The following is a 20195-nucleotide window of genomic DNA, read 5'->3' as shown; positions in this document are numbered from 1 at the left end:
GAGGGTGTTTGAACTTTTGACTCCACTGAGAGAATGGCATGTTAAAGAGCTCAAATCCCTGTTGTGTGGTTTCCTGTCGCACTATGTGTAATATTGTGTAATATTATGTGCATGTGTAATATGGGGTGTAATAAGGGGTGGAGTGGCTCAGTGGTTAAGACCCTACTTTCTGTACGAAAGACATCATGGTCGCAAGTTCGATTCCACCCCTGGCTAATTGTACTTGATTCCATTGTAAGTCGCTTTGGATAAAAGCGTCTGCTAAATGACATGTAATGTAATGTAATGTAACATGTAATGTAATATTATGTGCAATATTCCCCCCCTGATAAATGTGCAATGTCAGAAATGTGCAATACACCCCATAATCTGCTGTATAACTGTATATTTCTTTACTTTTATTTCCCCACATCTTCGACATTTTTTTTTTTATTATAACTTTTATACTTTTATACTTTTATTTATATTTATCCTTAAGTGTGTTTATGTTTCGTACTACTGACTCGTAGAACCCGCACAAGATTTCCAATGTGCCTGGACTGTCTGTCTAAGCACAAATGGCAAATAAAAACCTTGAACCTTGAACCTTGAACTATGGGATCAAGGCACGTGGGTCAAAGTCAATTTCCTTACTCAACAACAACAAAAAACAACACTACTAAAACTTGCTTATAATATAAAATAACAGACATTCCACCATTTAAATGCTGGGCCATATAAACGATGTCATCATTTTCTATCCGTAAAGGGGCGGGGCCGATTTAAACGGTTGAATCCTTGTAGCCAATGACATGCAGGCGTTGAAATCTTTAACGGCCAAGACACCATGCTGTGTTCAAGTGTAGTCGGAAATTTGCAAACTGAGCGTTCCTGACGAATCTTGTTGTGGACTACTGAACTGATCCTTTGCAGAGTTTCTCACAACAAAGTTATTAGGTTAAGTGTAAAACGTTTTTAAAGATAAATGTTTTAATAGTTAAACAGCTGCACAAGATCTTACTGGTCTGGACAGTATACTTTTAGAAATGATTTAATATGTTATCATAACTTGTCTGTTCTTCTTAGCCTATTATAATAATGTAAATTCCCAAAGATTATTATTATTAATTAAATTGACATTATGGACATATTGTGGAATAGCTTTCCATCTACTGTAATTACTACTACAAGTTTTACTATTCTATGTGTGTGTGTTTATTATTTCTGTGGAACCTATTTCTATATATCTTATTCTATTTTGTGCTTCCTTTTTTTATATAACTTTTCATACTACTTTGAATGTCATTAATGGTATTAATGTTGCATTGTTACGGAGTACATGACAATAAAAATAAAATCTTGAAATCTTGAAGTATATTTAAATCTCTTTCAAAACCCTGCTCTATTTTTTTGTTTCCCTGAAAGCATTTTCATGTTTTATTTCTTCTAACCTGGCTACAACCTGGCATATTTACATTTTAAGGTATGCATTGTCCCTTTCCTTAAATAAATAAGACAGCCAAAATCTGCTCTATTTGTGTTTATAGTGTATGGGCGGTTTTTTTTTTTAATATTCTTTTTCTCACCTTTATTCATGGTCTTAATATAGTCTAGTTGCATTTTCTGAAGTATAATTATTGTATCCCTATTTAAATTTAAATTTAAATGCACACTGTGGGTCACATAAAACAAGTAGATGGGAAGGATTTTGAAAAAGTATAATTTCCGAGGGAGCGTGAAGGCAACACACTGGGAGGTTCCTGCGAGCGTCGGTTTAGCTCCTCAGAGTCTCGCTCTTTAGCACAGCTTCCTCACCGGTGGAGGAATCAAGGATCTCCTCGGCATCTGAAAGCACAGTCTGGGGCAAAGGTAAGAGAACAATGTCAATATTTCGATTCCATTACGTCTGTCAAACTTTTAACAACTAGTCGTTTTCATGAGCCGGTCAATCGATTTCAAGGTTTAACTGAATAGTAGTTAAAACCACGTCGGCTCTGAGTGCACATACGTTAATGGGCTGAGATAACAGCAGCAGCAGCAGCGAGTTTAAACCTGTTACTTGTGGGGAAGTTTTTCAGCGGAATGGCCCCAAGGAGTTCTGTCAGGGACGGTCTGGTTTATCCAGTCAAATCATGTTGATAATGAGGCATCATATCGACATTCCTACCACACAGACCCAGCCCCTGTATATTTAATACACTTGATTGTGTCATTTATATTGTATAGGATTCAGCTGTGGAGGCAGGCCGGCAGAGTATAAGGCCCGAAGTTGCTCTGCTTTTTTATGTCTGAAACGCTGGTTGAGGAAAGACTTCTCTTTCAGTGGGAATTACTGCAAAGCAGAACTACCTAAACTACTTCTGGATGTCACTAGTGTGAGGGACCCTCTTCTTATATGCATGGTCATGGAGTCTTTCCAAAAATAAATAACGGTTAAAAACGTTTGTTTGACCCGAGGAAATTCCACTGCCTCGGTCACCACACCCTTGTTGTGCCCGGACACTGAAGCACAGACACTTGTCTCTCAGAGTGACGTTTTTGCCTCGTTCGTTTGTATAATAACACGAAAGCCTTTCAGACAGGTTATGAAAACTAAAGTGAAACCTTCTAACTTTGTCATACGTCGACTGGACTGTCCCATTTGTGTTCATAACCAACTTAATATCTCACATACACACACATAGGATGTTGCTGGGCAGACACTCACTGGAGAAAAGAGTGTCAAACCACCAACTATACAAATCAGTGTCTTAGTAGGAAATGTTGTGGAAATTCCCAAATCTAAGATTAAAAAGAAAAGTTTTGACTGTCACTGTATCCACTGATGTTGAAGGAAAGGACCTCTGTGAATGCAGAGGTCCTTTTGACGTAAAGTTTGTCATCTATTCATTTTTGTGGTGATGATCCATGCGGACCCTTTATGGACAAAAGCTGTTGTAGCACCATTAGGGAGCATGCTCCCTGTAGCCCTGCCACCTCCCAGTCCAGTTATGCCTGCCCCTCACTTTAGGATTTTCAAATTTGACTTGATTTCCTGCCTGAGAAACCACAGACTTCGTAACTGATTTTTCAATGTCGTAATCCTAAGAAGGCACTGGCTTGATGATCCAGTCAAGACACAGGACCACCCTTGGGATTTGGGATCTCACAGGAACTAGCGTGATTTGACGTGATGTCAGGACATAAACAGACATGGTGGTGGACTGTCGGCGGTGGCTGTTATAGCTGTTCTGTGTGTGATATTTTCTGCTCATAAAGTCATAGCCAAGAAGACGGAATCAACTTTGCTTGTACAAGTTGATTCCGTTGATGATTCTAAACAAAAGTACACAACACATCAGTTCCCCGGTCAACTTACTGTCATTGGTTATTGTGGGGTTCTGCTCACACCCCAATTGCTGGTGAAATTGGAAATATGAAACATGTTTAATAGTTAAGATTTGAAATCTGGAAGACATTTGTTTACCCTCCACACTAGAGGATAATTTGGCCAGATAATCTGTATAGATAGGCCTGAAACCGGAGGACACCCACAGTTGTCGGAAGACTGGGACCGAACTCTGGCCAATTATCTTCTCGTGTGGGACAGGCTTCAACAGGGCTCTCTCTTTTGCAGAGGAGATGACAGACCACAACCATGGACACTTGCTTAAAGGTTATGTGAGGAGATCCATCAGTAGCCAAACATGTACAACTCAGCACTTAAAGAATATACGCCGGCATAAGTTGAGGAGGAGAACTGGTGAGACATTCCAGCTACTGGAATGGAATGTGAGATGGAGTATGCATACCAGGAAGGCAAGACTGATGTGGACCCTCATTCTTGTATGAATGGGACCACAACAAGGCACATGCACACAGTATAGAACATTTAAAACATAGTTCACAATATATAAAATAGATATTCTGTAGCTGATATTACGCACTAGGTCTGCTTGATTATGAAACATATAATAAACACGATTATTTGGGTCAACATGGAAGACTAACGAATAGTTCAGCAAAAAAAAGTGTTCTTGGGAAAACTAAAATGGATCAGCATATAGGCCAGGATTCCCAGAGGCCATTTTGCCCTGATCCTGTGCCTCATGTTGTTCCTCTGGACATGCTCTTCACTGACCTACTATGAGTGTTTGTTTTTACGTTTTGGCCATTGTACATTCCTGCAGGGACAGAAGAACTATTGTTCAGACGTTTTTCCATCCTAACAGCTCTTACTCATGTTCTGGTTTGCTGCTGGTTTGAGCATTGTTAAGCTATAGGTGCTTATCTGCTGGGGGGTTTTCCCTCCAAACAATGCTTCACAGTATCCTGTCTCAGATTAGTCTTTCCATCAGCTGTTATTTTCAAGGAGGCCGGTGCTGTTCTGTAAACTAATCTGTCTTGTTTTTATACAGAACACAGTGAAATATTGTGTTTAACCTCTGAGATGTTGTTTTGAAGTGATTTTAGGGGGGATGCCTGTAGGGTGTATCATTGACAGGCAGCAAGTCCTTTGGGGAATAGAAATCTCTGGGAGAATTTCTTGATGGGAATCTTAGTTTCAGGAAGTCCCTAAAAGGATATGCCATGTATTTGTTGTCACGTCTGACTCTAAACTCTGAACTTTTGTTCAAACCAAATCATTTTTAGACCTCACCCTGGTCTGCTGGAAATTATAATGGGTATAAGTTAGTTTCTATGCATTTAATTGACAAATCAATTTCTTGGTTAATCAAGAAAACCAATGGGCATAGTAAGTGATAATAAAAATAATATTTGTGGCCCTAAGAAATATAAAAAAGAAAAGTATGCAATGCTAGAGATACTGGCATTAGATCATGTAGCATATTATTACCTGAACTTGAAGTTCTCAGAATGTTTTCTGTTGACCAACTAATTTCATGTTTGAATTAAAGGCTGATATAATTCAGTTTGAATACTGGACTGGATTTTGATTGAAATGCCATCAAAGGCCATTCCTAAGCACCAAAACACTTCACATGAAGCTTTGAGGCACATATGGACTGGGTGCATGAGAGGAAGTGTTTGTATTCAGGTTGGAAACTCCTTCCAGCTTGTGTAAATGTGTGTTGGCAAAAAGGAATGCAGCACCCTAAGGATATGCAACATTAGCTACCCAATGTTTACGTCACACTGCAACACCGGGAGAGGAAGAGTAAAGGAAGGGATGAGATGAGGACATAGTGAGAACAAGAGCCTGTAGGAGGATGGGTAGAAGAGATGTAGCAAATGCATAGAAAATGGGGTACAATCACATCTGCTGCTTCATCCTGTCCAGCTACGATGGTGTGTCAGCACATGTGCATTCTTTTATAATTTTGAAGCGGTAGAGATTAAATAATATGGGTTGTACTATGACCGATGCTGATTTTCTTTGAAATCAGGACAGCTGATGGCCAATAAGGCACTTTTTTGGACCATATATTTAGATGCTTTTCTTTTTTTCTTCCAAAGGCTTATTTAGAACACGCTATGTCAGCTAGGAGCTGGGTTTGGCTCCAGCAACCCTCATGTGGAGGACAAAGCAGTAGAGGATGGATGTTGATGGCCAATGAAGATAATTAGAAAATGGCAAATATCAGCCTGATTAATTGTTCCCACTGATTAATCGATCTACCTATAGCGTAAGAGTAAGAAAGCAGACATGTCTTAACAAATCCTGATAATCTTAATGCCCAAGTCACTCATTTATACATGTATTTATTTCATACTCATGTAATATTAATCAAAGACTTGTTTATGACACTTAAGTGTATAAGTTATTTTGATAGCATCGCTCTGTGCTCCAGTGCACTTGTGTTCTGTTGTGAGCACCTTCCTTGTCTTTTTCTTTCCTTCCGTCCATATCTTTTTCTTTGTGTACTGCAAGCAGAGGCTCAGGGAGGATGAAGGGATAATTCTGTATGATATTTCTCTCTGCGCTGAGCTGTGCACACTGTGATAAATTGGGCTGGGGGAGTCTCAATGGCTCTGTCCTATTTTGGGCTCCAGCTAGGTTCTCTAACAGTAGCTGCTTCTCTGGCCTGGGTCCTGAGCCTCCACTTCTGCTGTCAAGACTGATTCAAACTTAAAAATTTGACCTTGACTTCTACTCGTCTTCAGAATTCCACTTTTCAGACCTCAGGTAAAAGGAGGTAAGGAGTTTTTCAGGTTGTTCCTCCAGTTAGTATTGGGGCTGCTGCTGATGTGAAGAGGCTTTGATGATCAAGATTTGGTTTGTGGCATGGAAAAAGTGTGTCACAGGGAAGTGATAACACAGATTTTGGATTTGCTGTCATGAAATTACTATCCAGTATCTGCAGAAAACAGCCACGCAAAAACATTACAATGCGCATTGTCCAAGCAGTTATCTAAAATTCATAGTTTTTGTGAGTTTGAAGGGACGGGACGGGTTCACTTGTAAAACCACATTTAAACCGGTTAATTCTGGTGTGAAAGAGAAAGTTGAAGATGACATGCAATCTCTTTAGGCAACATTAATTTTCTGTGCCCTTGTGAAATTGTTTCGTTATTATGGCTGCAGTAAAATGTATACTGTACATATATTTAAATGATACTAACATACACATATGTCGAAAAGCTGACTAATGGCTTGAACTAACCACTACTCTGAAGTCAGTGAGTTGACTTCAATTAATCATATATTTATATTCAATTCCGCTTTGCTGTACAGCTCTGAAGAGTGTAAGTGGATGTACATAAAAATTAATAATGCAGCCTGTGTGTTGAGTAAATGGTACAGCCTGAATTTCCCTAAATTGTCTGTTTTAAAGAGGAACCAATTGACACACCAGAGTATGTAAATAGGTTTTTGGAATTTGGAATTGGGAGCTGTGTAAAATTTGGTAACCTGCCTCAAGCCATATTGGTTGTGTCGGTGACGGTCAGAGTTCCAAGCGAGTTGAGCCGGTACGAAATGTGATGTTGACAGACTGCCGGCCACTGATTGGTCAGGTAGTGTCGGCACTTGGAGAGTCATGAGCGCGACGTCCGACACACAAATCAAATGGAACGATGCCGAACTGTAGGTCAGTTAAAAAGACTTATAATTCCCAAAGATATGCGTTAATCTCCAACATATAGCAAGAAAATGTCTAAAATCTCAATATTTAACAGAGTAGTCTGGTGTATTTAGTGACAGCACTGCCAAAAGCCAGCGTTCGCAAGCAGTGAGCCGCATCACAACCTCTTTCACTGTATTTCAGTTCAGTGACTGTCAGATGGAGTTTGTGCTCCGGTCATGCAGGAAGTGCTGAACGATTCTGTGAACAAATCTTTTTAATTAACTGAGTCAAATGATTCAGTACACCAAAAACAACTTGCTTTACAAGTCACTAGTTTGTGTGATGCGTGTAAAACGACATCACGGCAGTTGACTCTGCCCACGTTGAGGAGGTACTATAGTAATAAAACAATACCAAACAGTTGAGTCAAGCCATGTCATGCTGTAGTATCACACACCTGAGTGTGTTAAGAAAAATCCATTTATAGTTCTGCATCAGTTTTGATGCCATCTTTTATACTGTCCACTATGAGACTAGCAGCACTTAAATGAGTGGAACACCTGAGAAAAGAAGCTGAATGGATGCACAGTGACTTTTCCAATGTGGCTGAAACTGTTTGCTGCAGTTGTGCGTCATGTTGGATGCTTATTTTGTTAGTTGGGACTTCTCTCCAAAACATATTTTTAAGATGTGTAACAAGAGAAGCCACTGTTCCTGTATTTGTGGTTTTGTCAGCAGGTAGTACATTTCAGGAAAAGATATGAAATGGTTTGAAATCAGTATGAATCTGTCAATCAAATAGTTGTGGTTTTAGGTGTTTTAATGAGTGAATCATGTGGGTGCCTGTTATTTTGGTGATTGGAGTCCCTGCACAATCAGAACAGTAACAGCATCAAAATGATGTAACACTCACAGTTGATGTCACAGTATTAGACTTAACGCAATCCTTACCTTTATGGCATGTACCTTTTAATCCTAACCCTCTCCCCCCTGCCTGTGATGTCTGACGCTTCATCATCCCCTGACGTGTGGTGATAATGTGAGACTTGCAATCGAGTCTGATTCAGAGGCCTTGACTTCCTTGCTATCTCTCACAGAACACTCTACCGTGCTTGGCTTGCAAGCTGTGACAGCGGTAGGCAACGCTGCAACAGATGACAGACATGAAAGAAAAATATTGGAATTAAATAATAATGTAATATTTAAATAATGAGTGGGCTTCGTTTACATTTTAGTGTGCCATACACTTATTAGGAGCAATTTAAGATTACAAAAGAGAAGTGTAAAAGGCCAGAAAGGCAAGGATTGCTTTAAGTGTCCAGCAGTATGATTCTGCTTGAGTTGGTCTGGTCTAAGCCTGCATGTCATTTAATAATAGGAGTTTTACATTATTGTAACTGATTGAGTCACTGCATTCACAGGGTTGGTGTAAATACCTAGAGTTTTCTGATCCATTTTATTAGAAACTGGTTAATGTAGTATCTCAAAGAGAAAGAAGTTTCTCTCTACGTCTGTAGGTCAGCACTGTGCTTTTGCTGTTACCCCCTGCCATGCCTGACAAACAAGACTGGCTAATGTGTTACTACTGACGGTGTGACTCGAACCCTGCCAAGAGGAGAAATGAGGTAGAAGTGAAATAAGCATCTGTTCATACAGTACATGTGCCAGGAATGAGAACTTTGTCCTTTGCTTCCGCACACATGCACTGGGACGAATATTATGCAAGACAGGGTCATTCATTCTGAGACACGTGTGAACATGCAGTGTCCTGCAAGTTTTACAATCTGACTGATTTTAAAGCACTTTGGTTTCTGTTTGGAACACAGATCTTTTCAGCCTTGTTATGACATTGTTGTGGGAACATTTATCACTGGCACAATGTGCCTATGCTACAAGCAGTTATCTTAATTTTTAAGTGTTTTTTTCTTCTTCAGATTTCTTCAGCCAATGTTGACAGAAGCCCACTTACTACATAATAAAAATCCAGGGCACACTTAATTATTGATTGTTGAGTACATCATAAAATGTATCACCAGTGTCATTTCACCACATTAACTAGCAAAGCAAGGTTCACTTTTAAGATGGAATTTCTTTCTCTTTCTGCCATTTTTATCTTTTATTGGTGGGAGGTCTGGTGACATACAGCAGATGGCCTGGGCTGCTGCAGTTGGGCCACCAGTACGCATTGCAGTTTACGGAGTTATTTTGAAAAAATAATTTGAATATGATCTCTAAATAATTGATGAATAGTTTTTGTTCCACATTTTAAGGCAGTGGGACACATCACAAGCTGCCCTCTTTAGTAAAAAGTCCTTGGAGTCTTGGTTCTTGTCCTGACACTGTGTGCATACTTACACACATAGACGCATTAATAAAAAAGGAAAGAGCCCATTATTCCCAGTAAGCACCATGTGCTGCCGCTCACCACTGTCAATGTGGACTGCATTATTTTATCATGGTTCAAGATCCGAAGGACTTGTCCTATTTTCTGATGCTTTTTTGGGACTGCACTGTAACTACTAGTCACGTGAGTGAGTGTGTATCCTCCATCTGACCTGATAGTATGATGTATGGTGCAGCAGCAGCCTACCGTCGCAGAGAACAGGTGGATCTCAGTGGCGATCTCGCAACACAGAAGCCTGATTTAATTTGTCAGAGAAAAAAGCAAACTGAACAATGGTCTTTATGGTAGCCGCTGTGGTGAGTGATGCTAAATCACTGACACATATAGGGAATCGAATGAAGTCTCATACGTAGATCTACGTTTAACTATATACTTCAACCTTGAAGCTCCAGGTTCCAGCTTCATGTGTGTTCATCTTTTTTTGGAAATGACTAATGTATCCTTCAGACTCTTTGAATAAATAAGTTGATATGGTTACAATAGACACTACACCTTGCACCCTGTATGATTTTTGTTGAAATTTTACATGCTCAAACAAATGTTTGTACATGTACATTCTGATTCTGTTAGAAAACCCATTACATGGAAGTACCATTTAATCCATGCTTATTACTTGACACATATTTGTACACCTGCTTACATGTGTCTTTCTTGGGACACGGGAAATCAACAGTTACTGGGTTGTTGGCCACTGGAGTTAAAACTTGTAAACAACTGAAATGTAATCAACCCTTTGGTTTGTATGCTTAGCTTGTTCTCCAACTGCCTATTTACACAGCCAGCAGCTACAGTGTGTCACTACCTCCAAACTGTATTTCTGTCCTGATTGTTGGTGATTACACATCCAACACTTTTTTTATGCAGTAATCTGCAAAGATTTCTGGCAGGTGAGGGCACAAAATGGTGATAATTAAGAAGTCTAATTGTTTATTTCATCAATTTACAAAATGCTAAGTGAATGAACAGAAAAAAAAATCTAAATCAATATTTGGTGTGACCACCATCTGCCTTCAAACCAGCACTATTTCTTGTAGGTGCATTTGCACAAATACTGGGATTTTGTAGGATTATATTCAGGTGCATGATCAACTGAATATACCAAACAGGTGCTAATGATCATCCTGTTCATGTGTAAACAATAATTTACTGTAAAAGAAACAGCTGTGTAAAGAAGCTGTGGAAAATGGTTTCATGTCACAGGTCATACACCATATGGAAATGTCTCTCCAAGGCAAAGATCTCAAAGCAAGCTAGTTTCAGGATGTGAAGATTTAAGCTCTTTTTAAGAAGCGTAAAAATGGGCAACAATGAGGATCATAGACGCAATGGCCAGATAAGGAAACTTGCTCACTTACCTTTGAAAGAGAGCTGTAGCTAATGGCAGTTTCTTTACCAAACGGATGGAGAGTGGTACAATAATGACTGTCTGCAGACAACAGTGACGTATGGTGAAGGTTCTTTGCAAGTTTGGGACTGCATTCCTGCAAAATGGAGTCATTATTGTGGTACTGGGAAATACAAGCAGATATTTATCCATCCATTCTGTAACAGGACAATGACCCAATCATACAGTCAATGTCATCTTCAGCCTAAAGAACAGATTCCTGGCAATATTGGGATGCCCCGCACAGAGCCTTGATCTCAAAATCATCGTACGTACAAAGGATTTAAGCCAGCCTTCATCCAGAGAAGATCTGGATGGTTAGATCTCCAGTGTCCTTGAAAAAGAATATGCAAGTGTAGGAGAATGGATGCTGTTTTGAAGGCAGTGTGTGGTCACAGAAAATGTTGATTTGATTTCGATTTTTTCTTCTTTTGGCCCACTGTGCATTGCGTGAATGAATTAAAAAAACATTTTGAATTTATATTTGTCAAATTTCTTAGTTCCCCACAGTATTTAAGCTGCTTATCCTGAGGGAAATCTCTCACAGCAGCTATATGCTCCACTGTGGTTGTCGGTTAGATGCTAACTTCAACTAGCAGCTGGTGTTCAGTGGGTTGTGGATTTTTTTTTCCCCCTAAACTTCTGTCTTCTGAAAGTTATGTGAACTAAAAAAATAATGTGCTGAAAGATTCTATAGGAAAAGCTGTTTTGAACTGCAGAGTGATAATTAGTAAAATTAAAAGAAAAGAGCCAGCTTCAAAAAATAATAATGCTATATTTCTGTATATTTATTGCTAAGATTATTGGGGATGAAAGTCCTGTTGTCTTGCTCCAGGTGTTCTGACCTCTCTTGTGGCTGATGCTGATGGCATGCAGCCAGGACTTTGTCTCCTCAGCTACTGCCTTCTCTCCATTATTGTCTGCTTGTGGGAGATGGCTATTGATCTGTGTGTGTTTGTGTGTAGGGCTGTATTTCTCTGGCAAGCCACATTCACTCATGCATATGGACCGTTCAGGATTACGAGCAAAGAGTAGGGAGGACCAGAAGAGTTGAGAGTTGTAAATCACAACATGACCACATGGCTGTAGAAATTAAATGTTAAGGATTGTTTTTGGTGCAATTGTGTGACAGAGACCAAACATGTGCGACGGCTTGTTGAGCCCTGAACTCTTAAACTGTTTTTCCAACCAGTGCTGAACCCTCAGCTCGTCTGTTATTCACCTCACAGGACGTAGCCCAAGAAAGGGAAAGAGGGTGCAGCTCAAAAACAGCTTGATCCTACCGTTTTTGTCTTAACTTTAATTTTCCCGTTCTTTCTGGTTTAAAAATGCCCTTTCTCAGCACTGTACTGACCATTTATTCTGACAGATCTCAAACTTTAACACAAACTAATCAAATTGTTTACTTGTTTACTTTTTGTAGATGGCTGCCATCAGGAAGAAGTTGGTGATAGTTGGGGACGGTGCTTGTGGGAAGACCTGTCTTCTTATCGTCTTCAGTAAGGACCAGTTCCCAGAAGTCTATGTCCCCACTGTGTTTGAGAACTACATCGCTGACATTGAGGTTGATGGCAAACAGGTAATATATTCTTTGAATGTGTGCTTGTTTCTTTTGGAGAGGTGTGAATACTGAAGTAACAGGCTTCTTTGTATGTTCTCAAATTAATAACCCACGTCATTTCTTATGTGATATTGTTGCTGGTTACTTTACATATACATATTCAGCTTAAACACACAATGCATTATGCTTTTTAAAAGTCTCATTGTAGGTCTCCAATGATTAATCAATGAATGAATTGCCAACAATTTTTTTTGTTCTCGTTTCTGGGTATCTTTGGTTTGAGAGGTAAAAAATAATTGAGGATGTCACCATTTTGAGGTTTAGGAAACAAGAAAGCCAGGGTCACGCTATTGTACAAGGTCACACTAAATCATTTTTAACCTATATAAGGTTATTTTAAAACAGCATATATGATTACCATGTTTTCTGGATGTGTTTGGTAAAGCAATTGAGGATACTGTAATATAGCATTTCTAAAACCTCAGACTTTTACACAGTGCTGTACACCACAACTGTTGCTCAAGTATTAAAAATGTGCTTTGCTGTTTGAGAACTACATGTCATCAAGACTTGATGGGGATACATGTTCATTGTTGAGAAAGCCGTGGGTCTTTTTCATTGTTTTGAAGCAGCAGACCTTCTGCCAACAACAGGAAAAGGATCCTGTGCTGGGGTCAGAACCTCCCTCCTCATACATCATGACTAATGTCTTATTTCCTGTTCCTGTTTCCTGAGCTGCAAAATCTGGCAGTGGCCAGCTGGAATCCAAGCCTCTTAAGTGATGTGTGTCAGTTAGTGAAACATATATCATAATAAGTCTGTGCACTGTCACAGTCCAACTTACAGCTGACCTTGACCTGTATATCTTTTATTTTATTTCACACAGTGTGTGTGTATATATATATGTGTGTGTGTGTGTGTATATGTAGTAAGGAGGGGGCAGGTTCACACAGAAGTGTGGTGGTAAAATAAAGTTAAAGAAAAGCTGACTCCTGAGAGACATCTTGTGGTGGAAAAGCAACACAAATGGAAGCTGAAGTAGTCCATGATGTGGTGTTGCCCATTTTCCCCAGACAGATGATGCGATATTGCTCGGCTCGCTGTCTTTTTCTATGGAAAATATCCTCCCTGTGCTAGACCATAAGTGAGAAGCTGCTGTTGCTTGCCAATGTAAGTAGATTACCAGCCAACACGCAAGACTTGGCGAGACGAGTGAGCGGTGAGATGTCATTAAAGCCCCAATGAATATACTGTAGTTTTTCTCTGGGATGATTACTTTTTTTTTCTTGTATCCATTTCGCAGCCGCAGCCGCAGCAGCAGCAGCAGCAGCAGTAGTAGTAGTAGGCTCAGTTTTCCAGCTGTAGAGACTATACTTAATTTGTAGAGACTTGCAGTAGAAAAGGTCACCTATGTGTGAATGTTTGGATTACATAAGACGTTCCTACTGGGAGCTGTGGTTGAAATCTAAATGCTCTGGCTGAGCTCTTGCAAATGTTGCATTTATTAAGTTTTTAGCTGGGCATTGTTTCATGTGGAGCAGGTCAGGCACTGTGGAGCTGTTTACAGTTTAATTAGCAGTAGGAGAAAAGCCTGTGGGAGCTGTCGTCACCTCTGGGGAGTTCCCTTTTAAGTCTGATGGTGGAGGAATGTTCTGTCTGTTCTGTTTGTTTAATTCTTCATGTTTACCATCGATGAATATAATAATTTAGTGAGCCACCACTTAAAGCAGTTTGTTTGTCTTCCCCTCTCTCAGGTGGAGTTAGCGTTGTGGGATACAGCAGGTCAAGAAGACTACGACCGACTTAGACCGCTCTCCTACCCCGACACAGACGTTATCCTCATGTGCTTCTCCATAGACAGCCCTGATAGTTTGGGTAAGGCTAGTTTCAGTTGCTTACGCACTTGGTGACACGATGCATTCATTATTTAATGTGTGGAAGTATTGCTGATAATTGCACGGCAGAGTTTTTATAAACATGGGAGGATCATGACACTAGTATCAGACATGGAATAATGTATGGATTTGAATAACCTCTTAGTCTATGGTCATGTATTTTTGTACAGAAACAGGAGAGCAGCTTTAGTTGGCACTCCCATTGAATAACCTCTTTTTTCATCACGAGGAGAGCTGATCTGCAGGGAATCAGTTAACATCCTCACTAGAGGGTTTTCCTTTCTGGTAATTTGTTTTATTTCAATGCCATTTCCGATTTTGTTCACAGACTTGATGAAAGTAATGACCACAGTGGGGAAAAAAAGTGCCTATTGAAATTGATGTGTATGATTTAATTATTGGGTTTGTAATTTACCCAGCTGCTGGCTTCTAGTCAAACATTACTGTGACTTGATGTCATGCTTTCCTGGTCTGTTTCAGTTAATTAAGTAATGTCACACGTCATAGATGGCCATTAACACAGCTGCAAGTCTGGCTCTTGCCATAATATGGATTAGAACATTAGTGACAAAGCTGTCATTAAGACAAAAGGAGGCCACTTTATAGAGTCTGTAATACAAAACATGTTTTTGTTTGACCAATTCTTTGGTATTCTACTTAATTATAAACTTTTCAACTGTGCTAACTGTATATCATATGTTTTATAATTAAAGTATCTTACTAAAACTAATATGAAGTTGATTGAACAACTAACAATAAAAAGACTCCAACCTTTTCCATTGTATACTAATTATTGACGATTAGTTCTTAACAGGGACTCTGAGGTCTAAATTCCAGTGTATTCATGCAAGAGCAGAAAAATGTACAAACACAGTTCTGGAATTTAAATGTAGTTGCTGTCACAATGTACTGGAATAATCTGGAGGATTACACATCATGTATTTCAGGCTGGGCCCTGAAATACCAAATCAAAGAAATGAATTAATGTCTTGGGTTGTGTCCCACATAGGTTTGTTATGGGAAATACCTCAGATGGTTTTCCTATGCTATCTCATCATCTCTTTCCAGAGCAAACAGCACAGAGTTTTTTGGCTCGCGGACTCTGGGGTTGTTGACCTCTGTGTTTATGTCTGTACAGTCGCAAGGGAAATGACACAGCTCTCCCAACTGTGTCCTTGTAAGGAGGGACTCTACTGTCCAGTCACTGGAGTTGTTTTCCATTTTTGCAGAGAACATTCCCGAGAAATGGACACCTGAAGTGAAACATTTTTGTCCCAACGTACCGATCATTCTTGTGGGCAACAAGAAGGACCTCAGGAATGACGAACATACACGCAGGGAGCTGGCCAAGATGAAACAAGTGCGTTCGCATTTATATTTGGTCTTTCTGCCAAGTGTCCACAGTCCTGGGGACCCACTGCACTGCATGTTTTAGAGGTTTCCCTGCTCCAACACACCTGAATCAAATAGTCTCATCAACGAGCTCGGCAGGAGCCTGATAACGACCTATTTATTTGAATCAGGTGTGTTGGAGCAGGGACGCCTCTAAAACAAGCAGGGCAGTGGGTCCCCAGGACCAGGGTTGAGAAACCTTATGGTGCTTTTCCACTACCCAGTTCGAGCAAGGCTCGACTCCGGCCATGACAGATTCATGCAGCCCTGCTATGATGACTCCACCCACATTGAGGAGGTACTATAGTAATGTAAAACTATAACAAACCGTGTAGAGTCGAGCTGTGCTGGAACTGGGTAGTGGAAAAACGCCACTAGTCTACACCACGGGTAAAAGTTTAACCCACTGTCTGTGCATTAAATCTCCAGGAGCCAGTAAAGTCTGAAGAGGGCAGAGACATGGCCAACCGCATCAGTGCCTTTGGCTACCTGGAATGCTCCGCCAAGACCAAGGATGGCGTGCGGGAGGTGTTTGAAATGGCCACCAGAGCGGCACTGCAGGTACGCAAGCGCAAAAAGAGGAGCGGCTGCCAGCTACTGTGAAGAGGTGGATTTTGTTGGCAAATTAGCACCTGAGGGAGCACTTTCCAGCACATGCAGAACAAAGTTAGAGAAACCTAAAATCAGTGGCTTCCATGGACTATACTTATTTCACAGATATGCCACAGGCAAATATGAAAGACTGACACACCTGTTAAAAAGCAAAAACAAATCAGCTTTTTTTTTTTAGAAAAACACTTATTTCTTCTGCCTCTTACACTGTCAGTTATTGTTTATTTTCCTCCACCAGGACCTATCCTCCCTGTCTGTGTGAATGAATGTATATTTGTATTTAAATGTGCATATACTTTACAAACACGTCGCGCATCTGTCTGTGTTGTGATTGTTTACAGGCAGTAGATTTGCTTTAAACGTCTGTAATTCTTGCTTCTCTTTAACCTGCATATACCACTCCATCGTTTTACACATTGCCATCTGTCATTTATTTATCATACCTGTAATAATTTTACCCTCTGGAAGCCGTACGTCACAAAGTGCTGTCAGCACAGCTCCGTTTTCATACACTTCTAACACGAAGGACTAAATTTAGAGCTTGTTTACAACAGCATTAATCCACTGACCCTGACATAAACCAAATCAGCAGCAGCAGCAGATGTTTTTGTGGAGAGGTGTTAAACTGCACCAATGTCTGCCTCTCTACCATGGCGATGGCTTAAACTGGCACTGCAGACAGTGGTTCTATTGTCATGGACACAGTACCAGCGGTCACACTGGCTCTGACAGACGTGACCAACGCCTTCCCCCAAATAAGCTCTGCCTTATGTCTCAAGTCTGCTGTTTCAGATCCAGTGTACAGTCATGATGTATCAGTGCACTGGATTAACTGTGGACTACTGCACATTATACACAGCGTTATTATCAGGACAACTCGATTTATAAGTCAATTCTCTGTGTAAAAGTTTTAACCTCCCCAACTAGTTCCTGTTGGCTTTGTTGGTGTGTAATAGCCCTTTACTTGACACTAAATGAATATTCCTCATACAAGGATATCTAGTTGTGTAGGATCCTGTCAAAGTTGTTCTCTTGTGTTGCCCTTGGAGATCTTTGAAATGATTGTAACCACACATGTCTTTGGCCTCAAAGCTCAAATGTTGAATCATAGTTTGACCTTTTTTCAAGAGGAATCTGCAACAGCACTGGGATGAAAGCCTGAGCAAGACCAGCTCACTACTGGACACAGTATGTCAGGTTATTGTTACTGTATATTCTATATCTTACCCTGTCCAGGTAACACACTGTACACACTATTGAGATGTGACTTCCTATGTTGATCTTCCCACCATGAGCTACAACGATGGCGTAGCTTTCTGTTGTCCAGTACTTTCAGTCCTGTGGGATCAGAATGTTGTAAGCTCAGGCCTAGTCCTGGACAGTGTCTCCCATCTAACAGCAAAGTTCAAGAGAAAATGTTGATTGTGATACGGCTTTACTAACAGGAGAGGGATGTGTGTAATGTCTGGATTAATAAAGTATTTTTGAAATACTATGCTTTAGTCATCACTGGTCTTGGTTTGTAATCCTGAATCCCAAATTTGGCCACACATGTACTAGTTCTAGTTTGGTTTGGTTGGATTTTTGTCATTTTACAGAAATTCATTTTACAGTATTCATTTATGTGAATCAACAAATGACTATGAAACATTTATTCAAAGGGAGTGATGATTGAGAAAAATAGTCTGCAGCAATGAAGTAGCTGAACTAAGTGGTCTAAACACAAAACTCCTGCCCATGTATTTAACAGAAATATTTTGTTCCTTGTAAAGAATAACGTTCAACTAAAAGTAAAATCCCTTTAAGCTCTTCTTTGAGTCACAGGTCGTTCCTCCTCCTCTCGCTGTCCTGATTCTCTCCGGACAAGACAATATTAGCAGGAAGAAAAAAAAAAGATGGCCAATTTAAAATGCTTCTTTTAAAAGTGGACTTTGATGAAAATTGAGATGTTCGAGCCTCAATGTCTTTTGTAGCCTCCTCTGTCGCAACAGAACTGGATGAAGCTGCAGACAAAGAGAGAACAAAGACTACTTGGGTCAGATATCCAATTCATTCTGACATCTATTGCCGTCTGATTTGAAATATATCTTCATCTTAAGTACAATAATGTTATACATTTAAGACAACATTACCATGAGATTTCAACAAAACTATTTTCTCCAATGCAAGGACAAGAACCGATTTGCTTATGTCATTATTTCAAATTAGGATTTAAATTTGAAAACAAATAATTGTTAAGAGTTTTTTCTGGATTCTCCGGTTTCCTCCCACAGTCTAAAAACATGCAGATTTGGACTCTCTAAATTGACTTGTCCAGGATGTACACCGCCTTTCTCCCTATGTCAGCTGGGATTGGCTATGTCTCTTACACTGGGGTCTCCCACTACAATGAGCAGTGTGTTGGCTCGAGTAACACCCACGTTGAATCTCTGGAGTAGAACAGAAGGTGGTCAGAGAGTGTGTAGGTGTGCACGTGTTTGCAGGACACGCCTTCAGTGTGTTCAGGTCCTTTACATTGAGATCTCTCCCAACTTTTTCCAGAGCCTTGTGGATTTCCTGCACTGAGGTGAAACCCAAAAAAGCACCTGAAGCTTTTAATCAACATAACATTTATTTTTTTCACCATTAGAAACTCAGGTCCGTGTGTGTGTTGAGTAAGTTCATACCTGTTTCCTGAAGGGGGCGATGATGTCTATGTCTTTGGGTGAGGTGGAAGGCAGCAACTTCTTCACATAGTCTATCAGCACCACCACCTCTCCTCTGTTGAACAATGAGGGACTGCTTGCCTCACATGACCTCATGAACCTTCAACAGGAAATCCTGAAAGATACACAACAAATATAATTACAATATTCTTATGAAGTAAATAAAAAAAAACAATAAAAACAAAGGTTAACCAATATTAAACCAATAGATGTCTGTGTTTTTGTTATGAAGAAATATGTTTTTTTTCCTCTTCTTTCATTTTCTTGTTTGAAGTCAACACTGAAATTCACAGCTAAAATAATGAAATGATTGAAGATGGTTATATATTTATTGCAGTTTGCGATACGGAGCGCGGATATAAATGTTGATATATTTTACAAGCATGCAAAAATGATTTCATTTGAGCAAACAAAGATCCGTTCTATTCCGTGATATTGTGCCTCATTAGTGAATCTGTGTCCTGTTCTGAAAGATTTTCAGTCTGAACCATCGACAATAATAATAACATAATGTTTGTAGCGGCATTTATTTTTCATACGTGTTATTCATGTGGCTATACTTAACAATACAAGGATTACCACAACATTTAAACCATTGACATGTCTCAATGCTGTGGCTGATGGATGTACAGTATATTATCCATATTACATGTACATGTGGGCCACACCGTGGTGTAGTGGTTAGCACTCTCGCCTTGCAGCGAGAAGACCCGGGTTCGAGCCCCGGTTGGAACAAGGGCCTTTCTGCATGGAGTTTGCATGTTCTCCCCGTGTGTGCGTGGGTTCTCTCCGGGTTCTCCGGCTTCCTCCCACAGTCCAAAAACATGCAATGTGGGGATTAGGTAAATTGGACACTCTAAATTGACCATAGGAGTGAGTGTGAGAGTGAATGGTTGTTTGTCTCTAGTTGTGTGTGGCCCTGCGATGGACTGGCGAACTGTCCAGGGTGTACCCCGCCTATCGCCCGATGTAGCTGAGATTGGCACAGCACCCCCCGCGACCCTCTGGTGGAGGATAAAGCGGTTAGATGATGACTGACTGACTGACTATACTATGACATTTTTAGGTGATTTTGGACAACATACTTATACTATGACAATTTTGACTGATTTTGGACGACATGCTATACTATGACATTTTTGACTGATTTTGGACGACGTATTATACTTATACCTTGACATTTTAGAGTGATTTTGGGCGACATACGCTACTATGACTTTTGACTTGATTTTGAACCACATACTATACTATGACAT

The 20195-nt window shown here is 40.1% G+C and overlaps 1 protein-coding gene across 1 annotated transcript; it reads left to right on the top strand.

Annotated features, from left to right (window-relative positions):
• Window positions 1-1763: 1763 nt before the first annotated feature.
• Window positions 1764-17729, top strand: LOC122777553 (rho-related GTP-binding protein RhoA-D). Its single transcript, XM_044038870.1, has 5 exons — window positions 1764-1848; window positions 12198-12353; window positions 14090-14210; window positions 15460-15590; window positions 16052-17729. Exons 2-5 carry the CDS (start codon window positions 12198-12200, stop codon window positions 16223-16225), a joined length of 582 nt encoding a protein of 193 aa, XP_043894805.1. The 5' UTR covers window positions 1764-1848; the 3' UTR covers window positions 16226-17729.
• Window positions 17730-20195: the final 2466 nt, after the last annotated feature.

Source organism: Solea senegalensis, linkage group LG11 (assembly GCF_019176455.1).
Source record: "Solea senegalensis isolate Sse05_10M linkage group LG11, IFAPA_SoseM_1, whole genome shotgun sequence".
Classification (NCBI taxonomy): Eukaryota; Metazoa; Chordata; class Actinopteri; order Pleuronectiformes; family Soleidae; genus Solea; species Solea senegalensis.
The sequence above is the reverse complement of the archived record's forward strand: the minus strand, read 5'-3'. Positions and strand labels throughout refer to the sequence as shown.

Bases quoted from the DNA above. Each gene is read 5' to 3' on its own strand.
- LOC122777553 (XM_044038870.1), top strand. From the start codon at position 12,198: ATGGCTGCCATCAGGAAGAAGTTGGTGATAGTTGGGGACGGTGCTTGT. The intron at 14,211-15,459 runs GTAAGGCTAGTT...CCATTTTTGCAG, and splicing joins AGACAGCCCTGATAGTTTGG to AGAACATTCCCGAGAAATGG. The intron at 15,591-16,051 runs GTGCGTTCGCAT...TTAAATCTCCAG, and splicing joins AGCTGGCCAAGATGAAACAA to GAGCCAGTAAAGTCTGAAGA.